The sequence below is a fragment of the Pipistrellus hanaki genome (assembly GCF_964339955.1).
Source record: "Pipistrellus hanaki genome assembly, chromosome: 6".
Taxonomy (NCBI): domain Eukaryota; kingdom Metazoa; phylum Chordata; class Mammalia; order Chiroptera; family Vespertilionidae; genus Pipistrellus; species Pipistrellus hanaki.
This window is the reverse complement of record NC_140508.1, coordinates 74,677,607-74,700,011: the sequence shown is the minus strand read 5'-3', so window position 1 is coordinate 74,700,011 and position 22,405 is coordinate 74,677,607. Positions and strand designations below refer to the sequence as shown.

Genomic DNA, 22,405 nt, shown 5'->3' with positions numbered 1-22,405 from the left:
GTTCAAGGAAGTGAAATTGAGGTTGTGTAACATATTACCAAGTTTAGACTCTAACATCAGGAAGTTGACTTTAGAATATATTTTACTGAAACAGAAAACCAGGACTATGTAGTACTTGAGAAAGCAGGAAAGGGAGGAAAAGACAATTAGCTAAAGACTCAATTTTTTTTAATCAAGCCAACAATTTTTCATATCCTTATCTTATTTTAAATCCCCAGTCAGTCATCAATAAGATTTATTTAGACCCATGTCCTGGATGAATTAATTAATAGGCAAAATCATTGCCCATTAAGGGTCCCCTGCCACTCTCTCCCCTTTCTTTTCAGCATATTTGACCCTTTGATTTTCTTTTTCCCCTTCCCTGAGGAATCCAGTATAACTGTTCCAGGAATCCCCCTCCCCCGCCCCTCCCCCCCCGATTCTGCCACCTCCCAGTGCCCTGGACTTTCTCTCTTCACCCCCTTGCAGGTGATGCAGAGCGAGTTTCTGATAGCTCAGTCAATGTGGATGTGGTCATGGCTGCTAATGGGTCAAGAGTGTAACTAGTCCTCTCAACTGCAGCATAAAGACTTTATCTGGGAGGGTAATCTGGAGACATAGTATCTTTCTGGTAGAATGTCAAAGCACCATTACAGGCATGACAGGCAATGCATTAGAGCATTGTGGGGCCCTTCCCATCCCAACAAAGATCCACAGACCAGAATTAGACAGGCTGTACAACAGTGTGAGCAAGGGAAAGGAGATTTTTTTAAAAAAACAAAAACAAAAACAAAAACAAAAAAACACACAGACCCTTAGGCCCAGTTCCTTGGCATTCCTGATAAAGTGGATCTGACCTGGTGCTTGGACATCTGTGTTTTTAACCCCCTTCCCAGATTATTCTAATGTGCAGCCCGGTTTAGGTAGCATCATACCCATGGGATCCTTGCAGGGCATGTGGTGTATTCTCAAAATCTCATGAGTCACCACAGGAGAGAGACTTACCCTCAAGGGGCTTAGAGTCTATTTAGGAGACAGAGTGAAAAAGAAAGAAAGCAGGTAGAGTCTAAGACCTAGTCTGGGTGGAAGTCAATGGGTAGAGAGGTCACTCTGGGCCTTGTGGGTGTGATGAATGGTCAGGAGCCAGTGGGGATTTGCCAGGTGTCATCTCTGTGCCAAGTATCATCTTTTCACATCTGGTGTTAGAAATCTAAATGTCTGAGAACAAGATACAATATGGGAATGTTGCTGACCCCCTGAAAGAATGGATGATGACCTTTCAACTGCTAACGGCCCTGAGCTCAGACTCAGTCTGCATGGGCATAAGCAGAGTTCAAAGCAATGCCCCCCCACACTTCCTCCCCACCCTGAGGCCCATCCCCAGAAGAATGAGGATGGAGTGAGAGGTGGTGCTGTGTGTGGATTAGCTTTCCGACAGGATCTCAAAGGAACTTGTGCTTGTCTCTTCTCCTCAGGCCGGACTGCCATCTTGCACCTGGCCCTTCTGTTTGGCCGCACTACTGTTCCTCTTGGTGACCTCAAAAAACCCCAGCTTCTACAGGATGCCCCTCAGTAAAGTCACTTACCCTGAAGAAAACCGTATCTTCTACCTGCAAGCCAAGAAAATGTTGGTGGATAGCCCTCTGTGAGAGCAACCTTCATCCACAGCCATGGTCACAGTCATTTCTGACTAACTGCCCCAGTTGGCTTCCAGTCTCAGCAATTTGTTGTTTTTCACTAGTAACCACTTCCCTGCTAACCCACCTGCTATCTGTTCTTAAGTTCATTCTGTAGTTTTCTCTTAAACTTCAGGGATATCCCTAAATATGTAAGAGATGCATCAGGACCACGTGCTCTGGCTATGGAATGTTAATCCCTCACGGGGCATTGGCACAAAGTCTGGAATATATTTATGAAGCCAAAATGCTCCAGCAGAAGGAGGAACTGAGACTAGAGCTAATTATTGATATTTATTGATATTTTTTTTATGTTTGGTTTGCTAGATGGTGTTAACAGTATTAAAAATTAAGCTCTGTAAACCAACTAAAGTTTTAAGGAAATGGAATTCGTGGTCATAAAATCGAAGTCAACCCCGAAATCTCAGATAAGCTCCTTGACTTGTGAAAAATCCATGCAAGTTACACATTAGAAGCTGTGGTCAGCATGGTGGGGCGGCTGATTGCTGAGCTTGCTCCCGGCTCCTCAGCAGGACGACCTCCGTGTTGTGGATTTTACTTGCAGACACTGTTTGTTCCTTTTCAGGCTATCAGAGCTGCATTAGGGAGAAAGAATTTCTGTCAGTCAATATCATTCTGTTTTGTTACATTTCTTGGAGATTGCAAGGGATTTTTTAGGTGGAATTTTATTATCTTTTTCTTGTGAGAATGGATTTGTCTTCAATGAGATAACAGAAGTTCTTGGCTTAACCAGTTCCTAAATAGTATAGAAAGTTACATTTTTAAAAAGATTTTTTAAAATTGATTTCAGAGAGAGGAAGGGAGAGGGAGAGAGAAATAGGGACATCTATGATGAGAGAGAATCATTGATTGGCTGCCTCCTACACGCCCCCTACGGAGTGAGAACACACAACCCAGGCATGTGCCCTGATCAGGAATTGAACATGGCAACCCACAATTGAACACAACGCCCAACCAGCTGAGCCACAATGGCCAGGGCTAGAAAAGTTACAGTTTAATAAAATATTCAGCATAGCTATTTTTACTTTAATCCTTAAATTAATCTTGTCAATGTCATGAATGTGTAAAATTAAGTCATCAACAACTGAGGGCCCTTTAAAATTATATTTGCAATTCCTCTGAGGATATCTTACATGTTACAAAGACTGAACGGTACAGTGAGATTACTTCTGGGTGTTTAGAAGTTGTTGAATTTTGACTTAAAAATTTTATTACTTTTTGAATATTCAAAATGTTCTCTCAGAAATCAATGTACCGAAAAGACATCCAGTTAAAGGATTCTCCCATTTTTCTTTTAAAAGTTAACCTGTACTATAAAGATTTTATAGCCAAATGGGCGGTAGAATGTTTTGCCAGTCCCCTTCTCCTTCAATTTGTATCATTTCAATATGGAGAATGCAGAAAGAGAAACTGTGGAATTTTAAAGAATTTTCCCTCTTTGGGTTTACAGTGCTCAGTGCAAAATATACATACAGCTGGTGTGGCTCAGTGTTTGAGGGTCGACCTACGAACTAGGAAGTCATGGTTTGATTCCTGTTCATGGCCCATGCCCGGGTTTCCGGTTCAATTCCCAGTGTGGAGGCATGCTGAAGGCAACTGATCAGTGATTCTCTCTCATCATTGATGTTTCTATCTCTCACTTCCTCTCTGAAATCAATAAAAATATATTTTTAAAAATATTTATATATACAATTTGCTGAATCAATACACATGCATAAAAAGGGAAGTAAACCTACAAATACTTTAGGGAGAGTTCACTTCTTCCTTTTCTCAGGAAAACAAGCATTGTTCCCATTTAAAAACCCTGTGACCAAAGCCTTTTGCAACTGTCATAGCAGCATCATGTATATTCCTGTGGAAAAAACAAATTTTCAGTGTTTGAACTGAAATCTCTCTGGTTAGGGAATCTGTGAAATAAACTTGGGGGAGGGGGTGCAGGACTAAAGGCCAGCATGACCAAGGATGACCAGGAGGAAAGAGCCTGGGCGGTGTGAGTGAACCAGAGGCCTCTGAAATGTCTCCAAGCTGATCTGCAGAATGGATCTCCCCAGTGTGCTAATTACAGACCTTCTCCCGTGAGCTCACACAGACTTGTAAATAGGAACAATTTAAAGCCGTGTACATTGTCTAATTTAAAAGGTATTGATTTTCTCAAGCAATTTTTGTTATTAAGTATTAGCCTGATCTTAGTATTGTTTGCCTTTTCTTAGGGAGCACGTGTACTTTTTCCTATTGTCTGTATAACAAATTTCTTTGTAAGAATATGAATAAATTATACTCACAGCTTAGTTTCGTGTAAATCTTGTTTAAAATTCTCACGCCTTTTATAGCTATCATGTATATTAACAATCACATAAGCAAGAATGTGTTGCTTGTATCTCGAGGGGCTAGAATCCTATTCATTTCTTATACTTGGTAGTAGCACCAGAGGTGTATTTGAGCAAAGCCTGTTCAACTCATATTTATGGGCCCATCCCCTAGGGCAGTGGTCGGCAAACCTCGGTTCGCGAGCCATATGGGGCTCTTTGGCCCCTTGAATGTGGCTCTTCACAAAATACCACAGCCTGGGCCAGTCTATTTTGAAGAAGTGGCATTAGAAGAAGTTTCAGTTTAAAAAATTTGGCTCTCAAAAGAAATTTCAATCGTTGTACTGTTGATATTTGGCTCTGTTGACTAATGAGTTTGCCCACCACTGCCCTACGGTATCTCTCAGCTGTCATTGAACTCCTCACACAGGGATGAGAGTGATAATAAGGGCAGTTATAGGTGTTTAGGGAATGCTCCTAACACTAGAGATGAAAATACTGAGAGCCAGCTTCCATGCATTCTCAGACAGGCCCTGGGCACCCCATCAGGGCCAACGCTGGGCTATGGCATGCCCCAGGAGTCAGCTCTCTAAGACAAGCCCTCCGGCCTCAGCTGGTCTCTACCACCCGAAGCAGTTCTCTTCCACCTCCCTTCATCTATGGTTAGCATACTTGAAAGAAAGCATGATAAGAATGGAAATTTACTCCCAAGTTCAAAAGCAGCCCAAACAGGAAACAAAAGGAGGCCACAATGTGTTGGCCCATTGCAGTGCCCTCGGTCAAAACAAAACCTCCCCTGCCTATTGTTTCAAGAAATAAATTTAGGAGAGTGATCTGGTCATTAAATGTCCCCTTTGATCTGAGGTAGAAAATGGAGAAAAGGTCTTGAGATTCTTCTGCTAAAGATTCCAAACATGGAATACCTCACCTGAGGGAGTTCCAGGGCCAGATTTGCGTGTTTCCCTCACACTTATTAGCATAGAATAGGTTGAGCTAAAAGGTTAAGTTACACTGAAGATGAGGATTTCCCAAGGTGTTTATTACAGACAATCTTGCAAGAATATTTTTTTAGTTGTTAAGTACAGAATACGGTTTTATGCCTATGCATGTTTTCAACCTACCTTCCAAAAGGCTTTAATCTTTAGAGTTAAATCCTCCCCCCCACCTTGTACTGACATCGACAACCCCACAAACCATTGTTTGCTAAAACAATTAGCAATGCAGATCCCTAAACAAATAGATTAACTAATAAATTTTAAAGAAGTGAAGATACTTCCTATAAGTCTGCTTTCACATTTCTTAAAATTTAACTATAAAATACATACAATAGAGCAGAATCAATATATGTGAAGTCATCTAAAAGAAAAGATTGCTCCCAGGTCTGACCTTAACCCTATTAAGTATTAACCAAGAGGATGTTAACATATCTAAAGTCTGATGGGGTAGCCTATTAACCAGGACTTAAGTCGGATAGGGTAGCCTATTAACCAGGACTTAAGCAACTTAAGTCTGATGGGGTAGCCTATTAACCAGGACTTAAGCACTGGGAGCAAGAATTGGCAGGGGTCTTCAGCACTGAGGTGATGGGTCATGTGCAGGAGTCATGGAAGACCTCTATGTAGGAAGGGGTGTGCTGGGGTATCATGGTTTAGCAAATTTAATCATTTAAGTTGTGCAACTATTGCCTCTTCTCTGTATGTCTTTGACTGTCTGTGTAGATTTGTCTTCTAGGAGGGAGGAAATATATTTGCCCATACTCATGACCATTTATTACATAACAAGAGGCCTGGTGCACAAAATTCATACATTGGGGGGTGTCCCCCAGCCTGCACCCTCTCCAATTCAAGACTGCTGGCACCCAACGGCTCGCCTGCCTGCCTGCCTGCCTGCCTGATTGCCCCTAACCGCTTCTGCCTGCCAGCCTCATCATCCCCTAACCACTCCCCTGCCAGCCTTATTGACACCTAACTGCTCCCCTACTGGCCCGATTACCCCCAACTGTCCTACCCTGCTGGCCTGGTCACCACTAACTGCCCTCCCCTGCCAACCTAGTTCTCGCCAACTGCCCTTCCCTGCAGGTCTGGTTGCCCCAAACTTCCCTCCCCTGAAGGCCTGGGTTCCCCCCAACTGCCTTCCCTTGTAGGGCTGGTTACCCCTAACTGCCCTCCTCTAAAGGCCTGGGTCCTCCCCAGCTGTCCTCCCCTGCAGGCCTGATCATTCCCAACTGCCCTTCCTTTCAGACATGGTCCCTCCCAATTGCCCTCCCCTGCTGGCCATCTTGTGGTAGCCATCCTGTGTCAACATGGGGACAGCCATCATTGACCACATGGGGGTGGCCATCTTGTGTGTTGGAGTGACAGTCAATTTGTATATTACCTCTTTATTAGATAGGATGGAATCTGGGACTACAATAGCAAACCAAACAGTCAAAAGTTCTTCCCTCACCAAAAAACTTTGTAAGGTGAACTAACAAGTAAATGAGTAAATGGAATAACATGGTGATAAGGCTGAGGAAGAGGTAGCCAGGTGATAGAGTCCAGTGGCTTCTTCCTCCTAAGAAACAGAACACCAGAACTAATTAATTTCCAGGCAGTCATACTAAATAGGATGCTTTGGGCAGTAAGTAACAGAATACCTGTCTAAAAGTGCTCTGTACAACAGGAGTTTTATTCCTGAAAGTAGGAAGCTCTTTTCCAAGTTTGGTGTAGCTGCTCAACAATTATTATCAAGGATGTAATCTATTCCCATCCTCCTCACTGTTCTCAGCATCCTCAGAAGACTCTACTTTCATCCTTAGGCTATTACCTCCTGGTCCCAAAATAGCTGCTTTAATTACCGGCATCATATCAGGAAGAAGGAAGCAACAAGAATTGTAAGAGAGTCATTCTCTCATGTCTCTCTTTTTATCAGAGAAGAAAATCTTTCCCAGAAGCTCTCCCAAAATACTTCCATTTATGTCTTTTTAGCAGAACAGTGTCACATGGCCATTGCTGGCCACAGAGGAGTCTGGGAAAACATGCATTGTCAACCTCTTCTGTAGCAGCTGAGCTCTGCCATATTGCAACCAAAGCAGGATGAATGACTACTGGACAGGCAGTCCTAGCAGTATATAATATCACCATACACCATACAATACCTATGTGCCCAGGTCTCACTGGGTAGAGCCAAGGAGGGACAGATAACACTGTCTACTGTGGGATTCACAGAGGTTAGGGCAGAGACCTAGCCCAAGATCATTTACACAGAGAAACTTAGTGGAGTACTTGCTGGAATAGTGCCAGAGTACTTTAGAATATCCCAGCTTCATACAGGGCTTTGTAGCCTCTGACTAACAAAATTCTAAGCAAAGGATGAGACAGCCCATGATAATGATCAGAAAAAGGAAAGTTTAGGGTCACTTTATATTCTAATTAGTCCTCTTGATATAACACGGGAAGCCTCTAAATTATTCCACAGCAGAAAGTCCAACTGGAAATAGTTGAGTTTCAATTCAATTCCAGCTGAATGAAACATTGAAAACAAGTGTCCAACATATTCTGCTTCATGGCTCCAAATAAACAATGAGAAAGTCAGTTTCCTCTTTGGGTTGGGTTCATTGGATCCTAGCCCATCAAAGTTTTGAATTATATCACAGTGACATGCAAGGACTTGAAAGAGATGAAATGAAGCGCAGAGGAAAGTTAGCACGGTGCCAAGAAACCTAGCTAAAGTTGGGTCTCTGAGCCCGCAGAAAACAATGGCAGCAAGGACATGAGTCAGTGTCCCAAGTGCAAGCACATCTTGGGGCAACAAGCACACACACAGGCCGGCCACGGGAATGGCCAATTCAATAAAGCCTTTCTACGTGCTTCTTCTGGGAACCTCCTACAATGTCTATACCCGTCTCATTTGTCCCACCTTCACCTTCACATTCCACATGGACAGTATCCTATCACCTGCAGCCCTGCCCCTCATTCCCATCACAGGGTCCTCAGAGGCTCTGAGACACAGACCGTGGGGGCCTGAGGAGCCCCTTCTTCAGCATCCTGGACCTGATTGCTCAGTACCCTTCCCAGACCAATTGTTAAAGTCTCTGAATGTCTCCTTGGTATACATGGGGTCAAACAGTCCGATGCAGACAGCCTCTGCATGCCTATAGCTGGTTGTAATTTAATGCAAAGCATTACTTCTTTTCAGGTTACAAGGTGGGTTCTCAGGACCCAGGACTCAGCATTGGGTGCATGAGGGGCATGCATACACTGGTATCAGGATCAAGGCAGTCACATTTGGAGCAGATCAGGCAGCACCTGCATGATCTGAGAGGTACCAAAGCCCTAAAATGCCTTCACCAGAAGCCCCCCCAGGGAGCCTAAAATTTCTCCTTTGAATTGTTAGTAAAAGCGCATTATGCTGTGACAGCAATAACTCATTAAGATCTCAGATACTAAAATCCTTGTGGAACTAGTTCATCTGGTCTCTTCCCAGTTCACAGTTGCAAGAATAAATCCTATAGAAAAAAGATTCTAGAAATATTAGTTTTGATGAGCAAATCTAAGGAAGGCAGTCCTCCAGAACTAGAGCAGGGGGGGAAGAAAGAGGAGCAGAAAGAACATACAAGAGGAACCAAGGACAATGCACGATAAAAACACATTCCTTGTTGAGCACATCAGAGTGAAGACAGAAGCCAGGGGGCAAGGACCAAGGAGTCCAGTCAGGTATGTGCCATGCCCCCAGGACAGTCTGTGGGTCACTGTGGGTCAAGAAGCAGCTTCCCCTCTTTCCTGCCATTTAGAGTGTGATTACTTTCTCTTCCCGTAATCTTGAAATCCTAGTTTGCCGGCCCTCGTGGCAAACTTCTGACCTTCTTCTGACCTTCTTCTGACCTTCTTCTGGTAAGGCACCTCTCTTTCCTTAAGGGAACCGCCCCTTCCCCAATAATGGGGTTCTCTTGCAATTATCAGCCTCAGTATTCACTACCAGGTACAGTGCCGGCCAGTGGCTCAGACCTGGCCAATCAATGTACACTAATTTCCCATCCACAGGGATTGGTCCAAACTGAGCCAATCATATTCTACCCTGCAGGAATCTGAAATCTGAGCAGAAATCCCGGGATAGAAGGAAACTGGAGCTGGGACTGCAACAGTGATCTGGAAAAAGGCCAGGAAACACTCAAAGCCATCTAGCTTCTTCCCTCACCCCACCCGCCTAGGCCAGGTTACTGTCACTTTCACGTAGATCCCGGTAGCTTCCCAATAAGATCAAGTGGGACACAAATGAATCAGAATGTGTTTCTGTTGCAACCAACAACCAAAACTGATTCAGAACATTGCAAGTGACATACTTAGAATATTAAATAACATGAGTCAAGAGGGGGTGGGGAGATAAGGGAAGGTCCCCCTCCACCTCCCCAACATCAGGTTGGGAATCTGCTAGTCCTAGCTACATGGGATTAAACCATTTTTTTAAATTTATCTTTATTTAAAAAATAACTATATCCTTAAAACGTTTATAATTAACATGAAAAACAATTTAAAAACCATGAGTTAACTATAAGAGGGACTGCCCCTCCAACCTGAAGAAAAAAAAATGATCTTTTTTGTTGAAAGTATTACAGATGTCCCTTTTTCCTTCCCGCATTGACCCCCTCCACCCTGCTCCCACCATGAGGTTAAACTATTAACTGATGTATATTGTGATCCAAACCATATGTTCCCACAGCTAAAGCTTTAGAAAAGGCTTGGCAGGAAAATGTCAGGATGTTGGAATTCTCTGGCTACTTTTCCTGGCTTACATTGAAGCAGGATGTATGTTGAGATTCTCTTTCTGCCTTTAACAAATGCAGCAGACCTCTGGGGTTGAATAATTGTGAGCTCTGCCGGTGCGGTTTATGAAGCCATTGTCTCCCAGCTCCAAATGCACCTTCTGTACTCTGATGCCGGGGCTGGGGCTCTCCAACCCACATCTCTCCTTTGCCTGCTGGTCCTGCTCATAATGCATGCCAGAGGGAACAGGGAGGCAGGGCGAGGGGAGAGGGATTTGCCACTTTCGGCAGCAGTTTCCAGTTTCTTGTCACTCTCCCATAACCAGACCTGCTATGTGCCCTCGGAGGTTCCTGCCTCCACTGAGTTCTGTCCCTGCACTAAAATCAATGTCCTGACTAGGAAGCAGAGGAAGAGAAATGGGGAGGTCTGGTCTTCAGACAGTTCCCAAATTCCTTCGATTATAAATTCACTCATTGCCGTAAAAGGTTAGCAATTCCTGGCCATGAGTCTGTGTCACTTACCAAGGGACAGCCCGGGACAGAGGGAGAATTGGCTCCTAACCCAGACAAGAAGGGCCCTGTCCTAAAAAACTTTAAAATGTTTTAATGTTTACCCATGCTTTAAAATGTTCTAATCTGACTTCCTGTGGCCTTTACCCTTCCCTCAGTCCCCTGGCCCCTCAGACAAGGAGCCATGGAGACAAGAGGATTTGTCCACCTAAAGCCTGGGACCTTCTTCTACACCGAAAGCACCTAAAATCACATAATATTCTGCCCAAATGGCCCATAGCCTGCTTCCTGGGCCCAAAAGGGGCCATTCCCTGAGTCATTATTCTGAGTCAGCACTGTGTTTTAGGTCACACACCCCTTGGCCCATGACGCTGTTAAGAGATGGCTGATGGGGGTGGGGTGGGGTGAACAGAGCTTGGATGTGCCCACTGAGTTGTCCATGTAGGTGTGTGATGGCCCAGGGCCCCACATCTCCCACAAGGACAGAGCCAAGTGGGAAGAGAAGGGGCAGAAGGCATGGACTAGGGACCTCTTTGTGCTCTTGTTAAGGAAGGGCCTGGCAGGAAGCAAATCAGCTCTGGTCCCTGGATCTAAGGCAAAAACCAGACAAAGCCATCAAACTGAAGTTTGAGGAGATGAGCGAAGAAACAGTGCTACAAGGCTGCAGTCCAGATTTAAATGTCATAGCTTCCTGGTCAATCACACCCCCTAAATCAGTGAGAGGTTTTTTCACCAGAGACCTCTAGGCTCCACAAGCAGGAGCTTGTGATGGTCAATTCCAAAGCAAACCTGGGCCCCAGAGTCCATGCCAGGAGGGAGCAAAATCCTATGCAGTGCCCTCAGGATGGCCAAAGTGAACCCTGGGTGGAGGCCCCAGCAAGCCGAGCACAGGGAAGCCACAGCAGCCCGCCATGGACTCAGTGGCCGCTGCTTAATCACCGTTCCTGACCAGCAGGATATGCTGGCCTTTGGGCTAATGGCCGTCATCTCCTGTTCAATTTCCCCTTTTAAAAATAGCAGTTTTCTGGCCATCCTGTCCCTTCCCTATAACAGCTGTGTATTGGGTGTGTTGTGTGTAGAAGAAGGTCCCAGGCTTTAGGTGGACAAATCGTCTTGTCTCCATGGCTCCTTGTCTGGGTGGCCAGGAGGAGTGAGGTCATGACCCCTTGCGAGGTCATGAGTAGCATGATCATATCTAATGAGGTGGAGTATTCGATAGACTTCTGCTTGTCTCCCAGGGGAAAGGTAGTATAAATGATGTGTCTTTTGGGGGAAAAAAAAAAAAATACATTGTGTGTATGTGTGTGTGCGCGTGTGCGTGTGTGTTTTGAGAGAAAGAGGGTAGAGAAAGAGAAACATCAATGACACATGCCCCCTACTGGGAATCAAGCCCAACCCTGGCATGTGCCCTGACAGGGAATCGAACCAGTGAGCTCTCAGTGCATGGGACAATGCTCAACTGACTTGAATAACACTGGCAGGGCAGCAACATAGTTTTCCTTTAAACAGAGACATTTTTTAAATTGTCCATATGGGAAAAAGGGGGTGTGTGAGCTGGGCAGCCAAATGACTGTTAGCTTATCCAGTGTGTTCCCACTTCCCACCCCTGAGCCTTCTGGTCACTGACTTGAACCCCTGACTACAGAGGGAGGCCCATGAGCCAAGTTAGAGCAATCACTGCACCTTACCACAGTGATTGGTTCCAAAAGGTCACTGACAGCAGCTGCCAATCTCAATTCTTCTGACTGCAGCTGGTGGGAAAGAAATCCCTTTCTTGGTGATTCAAAAAAGGTGAGTCCAAGGCTTTCAGTGGCTTTGTTCCCTGCTGAGAGAGAGAGAGAGAAAGAGAGAGAGAGAGAGAGAGAGAGAGAGAGAGAGAGAGAGAGAGAGAGAGAGAGAGAAGAGAGAGAGAAAGGTGGAGGGAAGAAAGAGAGATATCAATGTGAGAGAATGACATCCATCAGTTGCCTCTCACAGGTGCCTTGACAGGGGATCAAACCTACAACCCAGGTATGTGCCCATAACCAGGAAACAAACTAGGACTTCCAATAAGAGAAGGGGGTGAGGAGGGGATGACATTCCAACCATTGGGACACACTGGCCAGGATAGGAGGGTAATTATTGTAAAGATGAGAGACACTTGGGATCATTGAAATGACTTCAATTTTATTGAGGATTCATGTGATTTCATTTCAACCTTATAATAACCTCACGAGGATGTTTTCCCATTCTACAGATGAGGGAACTGGAGCTGGGGCTAAATGGTTATTAGATACACGAAGAAATTGGGGGCAGGGTTTGAAGAGGAGACACAGCCATTCATTCGTCCTTATTCTCCCACTGCCACTCCACCATACTGGGGTGGGAGGCAGGGAAGAGTGGAGAGAAAGAAGGAAAGAGGACTGGGAAGGAAGACATGACTCCCAAAGTCTCTGTGAGGTGTAGGAACTATAGACACTCTATCTCCTTTAATCAAATCCCATCAACCCTCTCCAATCAGGGACCCCTCGGGGGATGTCTGACTGCCGGTTTAAGCCCAATGCACAGGGCAGTTGGACATCCCTCTTGCAATCCCGGACCACTGGCTCCTAACACTAGCCTGCCTGCCTGCCTGGCCGCCCCCCAACTACCCCCCTGCCAGCCTGGCCATCCCCCAATAGCCCCCCTGTTGGCCTGGGGTCGCCCCTAACTATGCGGAAGGAAGTTGGTTGTCTGTAAATGTCCAGTCACCCAGACTAATTAGCATATTACCCTTTTATTAGTATAGATATACATGGAAACATTATTGAATAGCATGCAAAAATCACATGAACTTCCATGAATGTCTTGCTTGCAGTTGCCCCTTGAAATTACAACCGGCTCTTGTTTAGAATATTTCAGAAGAAAACTATGAAAAACAACTGGCAAGCAGGATAAAGGGCTTAGGATGGAATTCCAGAAATTCCAGTCTGTCCCATTAACCGTCCAGGCTTAGCTAACCCCTTGCCCCACAAGAACCTGACCTGACACCCCCTGTATATGCCTTAAGTTTTCCCCTCATCTCCTTTGCTTCCCCAGCAGCCTGGAATGTCTTCTCCTCCAGCTCATCTTCCATGAAGTTCTCCAGGATCTCCTTACCTCCCCTCTGCTAAGCTCCAATACTAAGCCTGCACTTGGGATGTGCAATGTTATATTATTCGTCTACATTGTAGGACTTGTCTCAGTAAGCTGGTGGGCATAGGAACTGCATCTGCTCTGTCTTTGTGCCCCCACTACATGGAGCAAGATATTCTACTTCCCATCCAAGACCCAGCTTTTTCAGCTGGAAGAAAATAGGTTGGACTAGAGTAGTGGTTCTCATAATGGTTCCCAAGTCAGCAATATCAACATCACCTGGAAACTTGTCAGAAAAGCAAGTGACCAGGTCACCCTAGACCTACTGGATCAGAAACTCAGAGATGGGGCAGCAAGCTGTCTTTTAATAAGCCCTCCAAGAGATCCGACTCATGCTCCAGGTTGAGAAGTGCTGGAATGGATGGTCCACATAGTCCCTTGGAAAGAGCAGCACTCATGCTTCTTAGTGTGGCTCCTAGGTCACACAAGGACATCACTATTCTGATATCCACACAACGGCCCAGAGGTCAACAGGTCTTCACATCTGCATAAAACCACTAAAACTTTCCTTCAGGACACTTGCTCTTCACAAGTGTCCTGGGCCTTTGCATCTGCTGACCCATATTCCTAAAATAGCCTTTTTCTTCTGTTACCTGTCTATCTCCTATTTATCTTTCAAGACTCGTTTTAGTGGTCACCTTTTCTAGGAAGGCCTCCTAATACCTGCCTTTCCATGTCAGGTATCTCCCCCTTGTGCTCTTAGCACTCTACAAATATTTCTGTTATATCTGTACCCCCACAGCTAGGTGTGGCAAAAACTGTTTATTTCTGACACAATACAAATTGTAAACATTGCATGAGTGAGTGAATGGATGGCTTGAATCCTGGTGTCAAATATTTGAGGGCTCAGACAATGAATTTTGAATCTTTTTTAAAAGATTTCTCATCAGTTTTTAGAGAGAGAGGAAAGAAGAGAGGGAGAGAGAGAGAGAGAGAAACATTAATGTAAGAGCAAAGCATCGATGGGCTGCCTTTCACATGTCCCCCACTAGGCATTGAGCCTGCAACCTGGGCATGTGTCCCAATGAGGAATTGAACCAGCAACTCTTCAATGTGCATGATGACACCCAACCAATTGAGTCTCGCCAGCCAGGGAAAATTTTGATCTTTGCTCATCTCTAATCATTGACAGTTTAATAGTCTTCGTGTTGTCAGTACACAATGATTGCTTGATCATCATGTTTATTGCTTTAACTAATTCTTTATAACATACTACATAGTCCAAGCTCTATCATATCTATTAGCCCATGAGCCTCTCAGCAATCTAATGAATTAAGTTAGAGCAGATATTGTTTCAATCATTTTAACAGGTGACAACACCACTCACAAATGCTAAATGGCTTTCCATGGTAACCTGTTTCTTTAAAAAATACTTGTCTCGTTTTTTTCTTCATGTAAAGCATTGTGATAAATAATGGGAGGTACAAAAGTTATTAAAGACATGATCCTTGTCCTTCAAGAACTTATATTCTAGAAAAAATAAAATTAATTTTTCTTCCAAATAAATCACATTACAAACAGTATATAATACATCTTATCTTGAGTGAGTCAGTCCATCAAGGCTCTAGGAGCTTAGTGGCCAGAGGAGGTAGGAGACACATCACTGGGGAAAAGACAGAAATTGCCTGAAGATTGGCCAAGGCCTCCCAAGAGAAGGCACTCAATTAATAAATGAACAGCCAGAGACAGTGAGTGGATCCCATAGCTGCAGCAGAGATCTTATGAAAGGGAGCCGGGAGGTTAAAGACATAACTGGCAGGCCCACTCACTGCCTGTGCCCCTGAAGGTGGGCTCGACTGCATTCCTCATTTGCTTGGTTACTTTTTATTGTGTGGAGGACATCTGTTAAAATAGTCTGCAGAAATCATTTGAGACCTTGGAGAGTAACTTCCTCCCAACTGGATTTCACTTGCTCTGCCAGGCACCTAGCATTCCAACATTAGTTCAACCCAAACTCAAAGCTTCAGACTCTTCGGCCACCAACATGCCTTGGCCCCTGGGAGAGCAGTTTCCTTCTGGTTGACTTTCTTTCTACAGTGCAGCACTGTAGAGCCCCAGCTCTGAGAAATTTGTCAGGGCCTCTACTCTGAAAAGGAAAGTAAGCTGTAGATTCCAACTTTTCGAGCCCTAGTCCCGTACCATTTTCAAAAGCAAAGCTTGTCTCTCAGCCTCCTCTAGCTCAGCCAATGCCCTTGGGCAAAAGCAGCCCCACACACCACTCACCTCACCTCACTGGATTTCTGTCTTCTAGATTTTGGGCTTGCTAATTCCTTGTTATCCTATTAGCAGTTTGATGTTGGGGAGGGGGAAGGGCAGGATTTATGTTTTTTTAAGCTGTTTTCAGAGGGAAAATTGGTCTGGATTACCTATCCTGTTCCCCCGAAAATAAGACAGTGTCTTATATTAATTTTTTTTCTCCCAAAGTTGCACTAGGTAGGTCTTATTTTCAGGGGATGTCTTATCTTTCCATGTGCTAGGTCTTATTTTCGGAGGATGTCTTATTTTCGGGGAAACATGGTAGTCTGCTGCTGCTAGAAGCAGAAGTTTGATATTAGCTCTAGATAGAAATGAAGATCAGAATCTGTGAGCAGTGGAGGGACATGAGAGCAGAAATTAATCCAAAAGTGATGCATAGATTGTTTGAGGGGGCCGTTGCAGGGGTTGGAAGAGAAATAAGAACTGAAGAAGCAGATTTTTATGGGTTTCCTTCCCTTGTTTCAGCCAGCATACAGATCAAACAGTTTATTGGGTTGATGCCCAAATTGGTACTTCCAATCTTAGTTAAACCCATGGGATTTCGAAAACAGGCCTTATTGTCTGACTTACTTAATTACTTCCTTGTTGGGGAGCCTCCACTTCCAACTGCAAAATCTGCCAAGAAAAAAGGGAAACTTTGAGCCACAGATAGATTAACCCTCATCCAGGAGCCTGAACCGCAGGAGCTGCTCTCAGGGAGCCACCTCAGGTTGTGCTGGGGTGGGAGGGGGGCGGGGAGCTCAGGGACCCAGGCTGTCTTCTGAGGCAGAAGGACAAGTCAGTCGAGGCCCAGGGCCCTACATGGGGCCCCCTGACTGCCCGCCCTCCAGGGCTGAAGGTGCTGGAGGCTTTGCTGAGGAGGGATGGGGCAGGCCTGCTGCTGGGCCAGTAGGGCATCAGTCCTCCACCTCCTTTCCCTTGGCTCTCTCCACTTCGGAGGCTACAAGAGCTGAACCTTCCCTGTTCCAGTCTCCCTTTACCTTGAGGGTAGTCTTGTGATCCAGTCTGACCAATGAGATGTAATCAGAAGTTTGCAGGGGAGGGTTCCGGGAAAGCTCTTTCCCCATAAAATAGACAGGTGGAGCCTGTTATGGACTTAAGAGTGGACTTGTGGTCTGGAGCCATCCAGGAGCCAGGCAGGAGGGAAAGACCTAGAAAGTCTCTACCATACCAGGCCAGCCAGGGATTCTCATGTGGTGATTCGGTTTTCTGTAATTTTCAAATGAAACACTCCTAACTAATGCAGGCAGATTTCAAAGGCCAGGACCCAGCCTCAGAGCAAAATTACCTGGGGCTTTCGAATGAAAACATGATCAAATAGCAAATGTTCACTGAAACTTCTGTGAGCCCAGCATTGTGCTAGTTGGCAAACACTAAGGAAGCAGGCATTGAAGGCATTCTCACCTAAGTGAGAGCCAATTAATGCAAATAAAACCTCATCAAATATTAGAAAAGCCTTTAATGATCATCGAATCATTTGATAAAATACCATGTTAACGTAAAAACCATTGAAACCTGTAAAGAATTTTTGTGAGTTTATTTGAGCCAAACTGTCAACATATGTCTGGAAGCAGAACCTCAACGAATTGAGATAATGCTCTGGAGATTGGCGGGTTACATTTGTATTTATACATTGCAATCAAAGGAAAGGGACGTGGGTAGGTTACATGAAATCCATTGGTGATAGACTAGGGCGGGGGGGAGGGGGCAAAGCAGGGAAACCACTGGGATTGGGTAAAAAGGAAAATGATGGACACATTCTTAGGTGGGTGCAGGAACAATTAACATGATAATGAAGGAATTTGTGATATCTGTCCTGGCACCCAGCACATTAGGTTGTGCCCCAAAGGGTCCGGAAAAAGGGAAGTTACAAGTTACCCAGACATTTCAAATGGTGTGTTATTATAGATGGAAAAAGACAGATAGGCTCAGTTAAGGTAAAGGTTGACCTTATGAGTGCAGATACCGGCCTAGGGGGTGACTACCCACCATAACTGCTTTTAGTTAAAACTTAATTTCAGACCATCCTTTGTGGTTACTTTAGGTCTCTGCGTCTGCAAGACTGCCATGCAGGCCTCCCCTGAGCCTGTCAGCTTAGCACGTAGCCCCTTTCATCCACAACCACACAGAACCCAATGTATAAAACATAAAATTGGTTTCTTTTAAAGAGAACTGGGACCTAGAAACCTGTCCAATTGGCCCCTTCAGATCTTTTACGAACATGGCTGAAATTTCCTGATCTAATACTATAGTGGATTTGACAGTTGAGGAAACTGGGGTCTTCCTAGCAGAATGGAAGCAGCTTGCTCTGAGATGTAATGGGTTTGCCATGTGCCTGAATGAAGTCTACATCCCCAGGACCATCTTCAGGACTGTCTTCTCCTACAGGCCAAAGGAGGGGAAGTAGAAGGTCACATGGTAAATTGCACTGCGACAGCGATGATTGGTCCTGGAGACCAAAGAAAGCAGAAACACACATGAGCAGAAGTAGCCAAAGCAAGTGTCATGGAGGAGATGGGGCTCGAGTGAGGTTGCCCCTAAGAGATAGCTGACCACACCCAGAGACATGTTTGGATGTCACAGCCGGGGGGAGGCATCCAGTAGGTAGATGCCAGGGATGCTGCTGAAAGTTCTACAAGCACAGGACAGTCCTCACAACAAAGAATTATCCAGCCCAAATGCCAATAGTGCTGACCCTGAGAAACCCTGGAGTAGAGGGAAGGACTTGAGGGGGAGAGGCCAGGCAAAGGGAATGGTGTGAGCAAATGTCCAGAGGCAGGCGTGAGAAGCGAGGTACTGCCTCTTCTGTAGCTCTAACACATATAACTAGCTGCCAGGTGGGTATTTATTTGTTGGATAAGTGAATGAACACTGGCTACCCTTGAATTCTACCCTGGCTCTTTGGCAGCAAAGTCTTCTGTTCAGAATAAAGAAAGAAGTCAGCCACCCTGGCTGGTGTGGCTCAGTTGGTTAAGCATTGCCCCATGTGTCATAAGGTTACTGGTTCAATTCCCAGCAGGCTCTAAAATTAATAAAAACATATTTTTTAAAAAAAGAAAGAAAGAAAGAAAGAAAGAAAGAAAGAAAGAAAGAAAGAAAGAAAGACCCGCCAGTGTGGCTCAATGATTAAACTTTGACCTAGGTACCAGGGGGTCATGGTTTAATTTCCAGTCAGGGCACATGCCAGGTTGCAGTCTCAATCCCCAGTGTGGGGTGTGCAGGAGACAGCTGGTCAATGATTCTCTTTCATCATTAATATTTCTATCTTTCTCTCCCTCAAGTCAATAAAAATACATTTTTTTAAAGAAAAGAAAGAAGTCAGCCTAGTCAATACTCTTTTCCTGATTTCTCCTGCTCTACCTTCATCCCCATCCCAAATCTTCAGAGGTGACTTTTCTTACCTACTTACTCATCCTCCTAAATTTACTTACATGCTTATACCCAGCATGCTTTCAATCATCATCAAACCTGCTGTCTGCTGTCAGTCTGCAGGGTATCAGAAACTAGGAAGGTGCCAGCCCTCACCCTCACTGAGCAGGCAGGTGCAGGTGCTGGGAAACTGTCCATTTCCATCTGTCAACCTCAGTCAGCCCCTTTGTGACTCCCAGAAGCTCAGCCAACCTCCCAGCTCTCATGCGTCTAAGTTCCCTGGGGACCAGTATGTCCCCAGGATGAAACCTTAGGCCCCAGGAAGTCCCACCCTCTCCTGGCCACCCTGGGGTAAATGGTAGATGTCCTGTGGCTCAGATTAATTGCACATCTTTTTATGCCTATCCTGATGGGAGACATCTAATTGTTTTTCCTGCCTCAATAACATTCATCTTATTGTAACAAGGGTGGCCAGTGACCCAGCTCAGGACACCAAATGTAGGCCTGGGTAAGCTTCTGCTGTAAGGCAACAGCTCAGTAAACCGGTCTAAGAAACAGCAGAGGATTGGATAACCATCAGAGGATCTGAAACCAGGACACTGTCTAGGGACTGCCTCCCACCCTGTCCTTTTTTTTATTTTCCCACCCCACCTCTTTTTCAGGCTTCACTGCCCTCAAGATATCTCTCTCTTTTTTTTCCTTTCTCTCTCTCTCTCTCTCTCTCTCTCTCTCTCTCTCTCTCTCTCTCTCTCTCTCTCTCTCTCTCTCCCTCTCTCTCTTTCTCTCTCTATCAAAACACACTCTCATAAGATCTGCTATCGGTCACAGATCTCTCTGTCCAGCATAGCTCCAAGGGGCTAGAGTTCCTTATCTCTGGTTCTAGAAGAGAATGAAGAAAAATGTGCACTGCTCCAGGGCACAGGAAAGGGTGGAATTCCGAGTGGTGTTTGTGATGTTGGGGAGGGTGGGGTTCCTCCCTGGGATTCCTGAGATAACTAAGAATTATCACCTCCGTTTTAGAAGCACAGTTCTGACTCAACTTATTCACATTCCTCAGATGAGCAATAACATCCAAAAAGCTGAGTAACTTGTCCAGGGTCACATAATTAAGTGCCAAAAACAGCATTTGAATCCAGATCTGTTTCACCCCAAAGATTGTGATCATAATACCCCTAAGTAAGAAGAATGGGAAGTACAGTAAAGAGTGAAAAGTACTCACGTGTGGAAATCCACTCACCTGGGCAGGCCTGGCATTGGCAGTAAGGTAAATGGAAAGACAGACATGCATTCATGCTAGAAGCACACATAAATGCACACACCAGACTTCTCTCCCTATGAAACATCACACACCCAGATGCAGGAGGCTGGGTGCTGGGGACGAGGGAGAGTCTCCACAAGAAGGCATGTTCCTGGTATCAAAATACCTTATAAGGTATTGCCTGGCCTCTCTGACAATTTTAAGTCAGGAAAGAGAGGCAAACTATGGATAACTGTATGGACAATCCTGAAAAAATTAAAATGAAAATTACCATATGATCCAGCAATTCTACTTTGGGAATATATCCAAAAGATACCAAACATTAACTCGAAAAGACTTATGTACCCACATGTTCACTGCAGCATTATTATTAAAATAGCCAAGACATGGAGACAACCTACATGTCCATTAATGAATGAATGGGTAAAGAAATTACTGTATCTATATATCATGGGATATTACTCAGCCATTAAAATGAGAAAATCAGACCATTTGTAACGACATGGATAGACCTTGAGACATTATGCTAAGTGAAATAAGTCAGACAAAGAAAGACAGATACTGTATCCTTTAACTTATACTCAGAAAAAGATCAGATTTATTGTCACAACAGGTAATGGGAAGCAGGGGGAGAATTTGGAGAAGGTGGATAAAGGTATAAGCTTCCAGTTAAGGTAAATAAGTACGAGGGGTACAGTGTGCAACATGACTGGTTAACACTGCTGTATGACATACAGGAAAGCTGTTTAAAGAAAAACACCACGTGATCTCACTCATTTATGGAAAATGAAGAACATTATAAACTGATAAACAAAAAGATAGATACAGAGGCAGTAAAGCAACAGACTGTAAAATTACAGTGGGGAGAGTAGGGAGATATGGGGGAGATAAGAGATCAACCAAAGGACTTGTATGCATGTATATAAGCATAACCAATGGACGCAAAACTCTGGGGAGGGAGGGTATGTATGGGAGTTGGGGGGGGAGGCAATGGTAAGATATGTACACATATAATACCTTAATTTTAAAAAATGGAGGGGGAAAAAAGAGTAGATCCTAAGAGCTCTCGTTGCAAAGACAGTTTGTTTTTCTTTTTTTACTGTATCTATACGGGTTGCTGAATGTTAACTAAATCTATTGTAATCATTTCACAATAGATAGGCATCTAATGTTATGCTGTACACCTTAAACTTATACAGTGAGGTGTGTCACTTATTTCTCAGTAAAACTGGAAGAAGAAAAAGAAGGGAGACTGGGCAGCAAGTTATGGGCTGACCCAGCCCCAGGGCATAATCTAGCTTCAACTACAGGCTGCACTGCTGGCTCCACTGCCTCCCTCTCTGCACTCTTATCTCCAGAGGACTGCTCAGTGATCAGTAGTTTGTCCCTGCCGATTGCATCCTCCTCCCCTGGGTTCACAGTCCAGGTGGGGATCCTCCAGCTGCCTGGCCTTCCTCACGGACCCACCCCACCCTAAGGGAAAGGAACTGTGTACTTTTGTTAAAAGCCTCGCATATCTACGCATTAAACTATGTGCCTGTTTAAAAACTGATTGGACATAACCTTGATATAATTATAGCTAAATTTTAAAAAATGTTTTTGAAATACAATTTAAAACAAATTCTCATAGTATAGAGGCAAAATACTGGACCAACCCAAATGTTATCAATAAGAATTCTCTGCAGCATTAAAAATGAATGAACTACAGTTACTACGTTAATGCAGATAAATCTTAAAAATAAAAATATTAAGCAGAAAAGGGACAAAGGATAAATATTACAGCCTTCCATTTATGCAAACATCTAAACTGAAGTACAGTTGACTCTGGAGCAACATGGGATTAAACTGCACAGTTCCTCTCATATACAGATTTTTCAATAAATATATTAAATTTTTTGAGATTTCCTTATTACCATAAAGCAATCATATTGCTGCTGCTTCATTATCAATGCATATATTGATAAATAAAGTTTCCTTTTCACATTATCTTCTTATTTTTATAGCTCGTGTCATTAATATGTATAACATCTATGGTGTTTTGTATCATATAAGACAATATTGATGTAGGCACTGACAGAAAGACAATTCATCTTGTAAACAGATGATGTAAGCATATGGTATCAATAAATATATGGAA

At 44.3% G+C, this 22,405-nt stretch overlaps 1 protein-coding gene and 1 long non-coding RNA gene across 4 annotated transcripts in view; one reads left to right on the top strand and one right to left on the bottom strand.

Annotated features, from left to right (window-relative positions):
* LOC311624379 (urea transporter 2) overlaps window positions 1-3,962 on the top strand; it is a 396,459-nt gene extending 392,497 nt beyond the window's left edge. For all 3 annotated transcript variants that reach the window (XM_084887510.1, XM_084887508.1, XM_084887509.1), the window contains one exon: window positions 1,455-3,962. In XM_084887510.1, the coding sequence (XP_084743636.1) occupies window positions 1,455-1,628 (174 nt within the window). In that variant the 3' untranslated portion in view covers window positions 1,629-3,962. The remainder of the gene's footprint in view (window positions 1-1,454) is intronic.
* Window positions 3,963-11,952: 7,990 nt separating this feature from the next.
* LOC311625121 lies at window positions 11,953-20,365 on the bottom strand. The gene is made up of 3 exons (XR_014795443.1): window positions 20,248-20,365; window positions 16,212-16,256; window positions 11,953-12,057 (listed from the first exon to the last, which is right to left on the bottom strand). It is a non-coding gene; the product is annotated as an uncharacterized lncRNA (long non-coding RNA).
* Window positions 20,366-22,405: the final 2,040 nt, after the last annotated feature.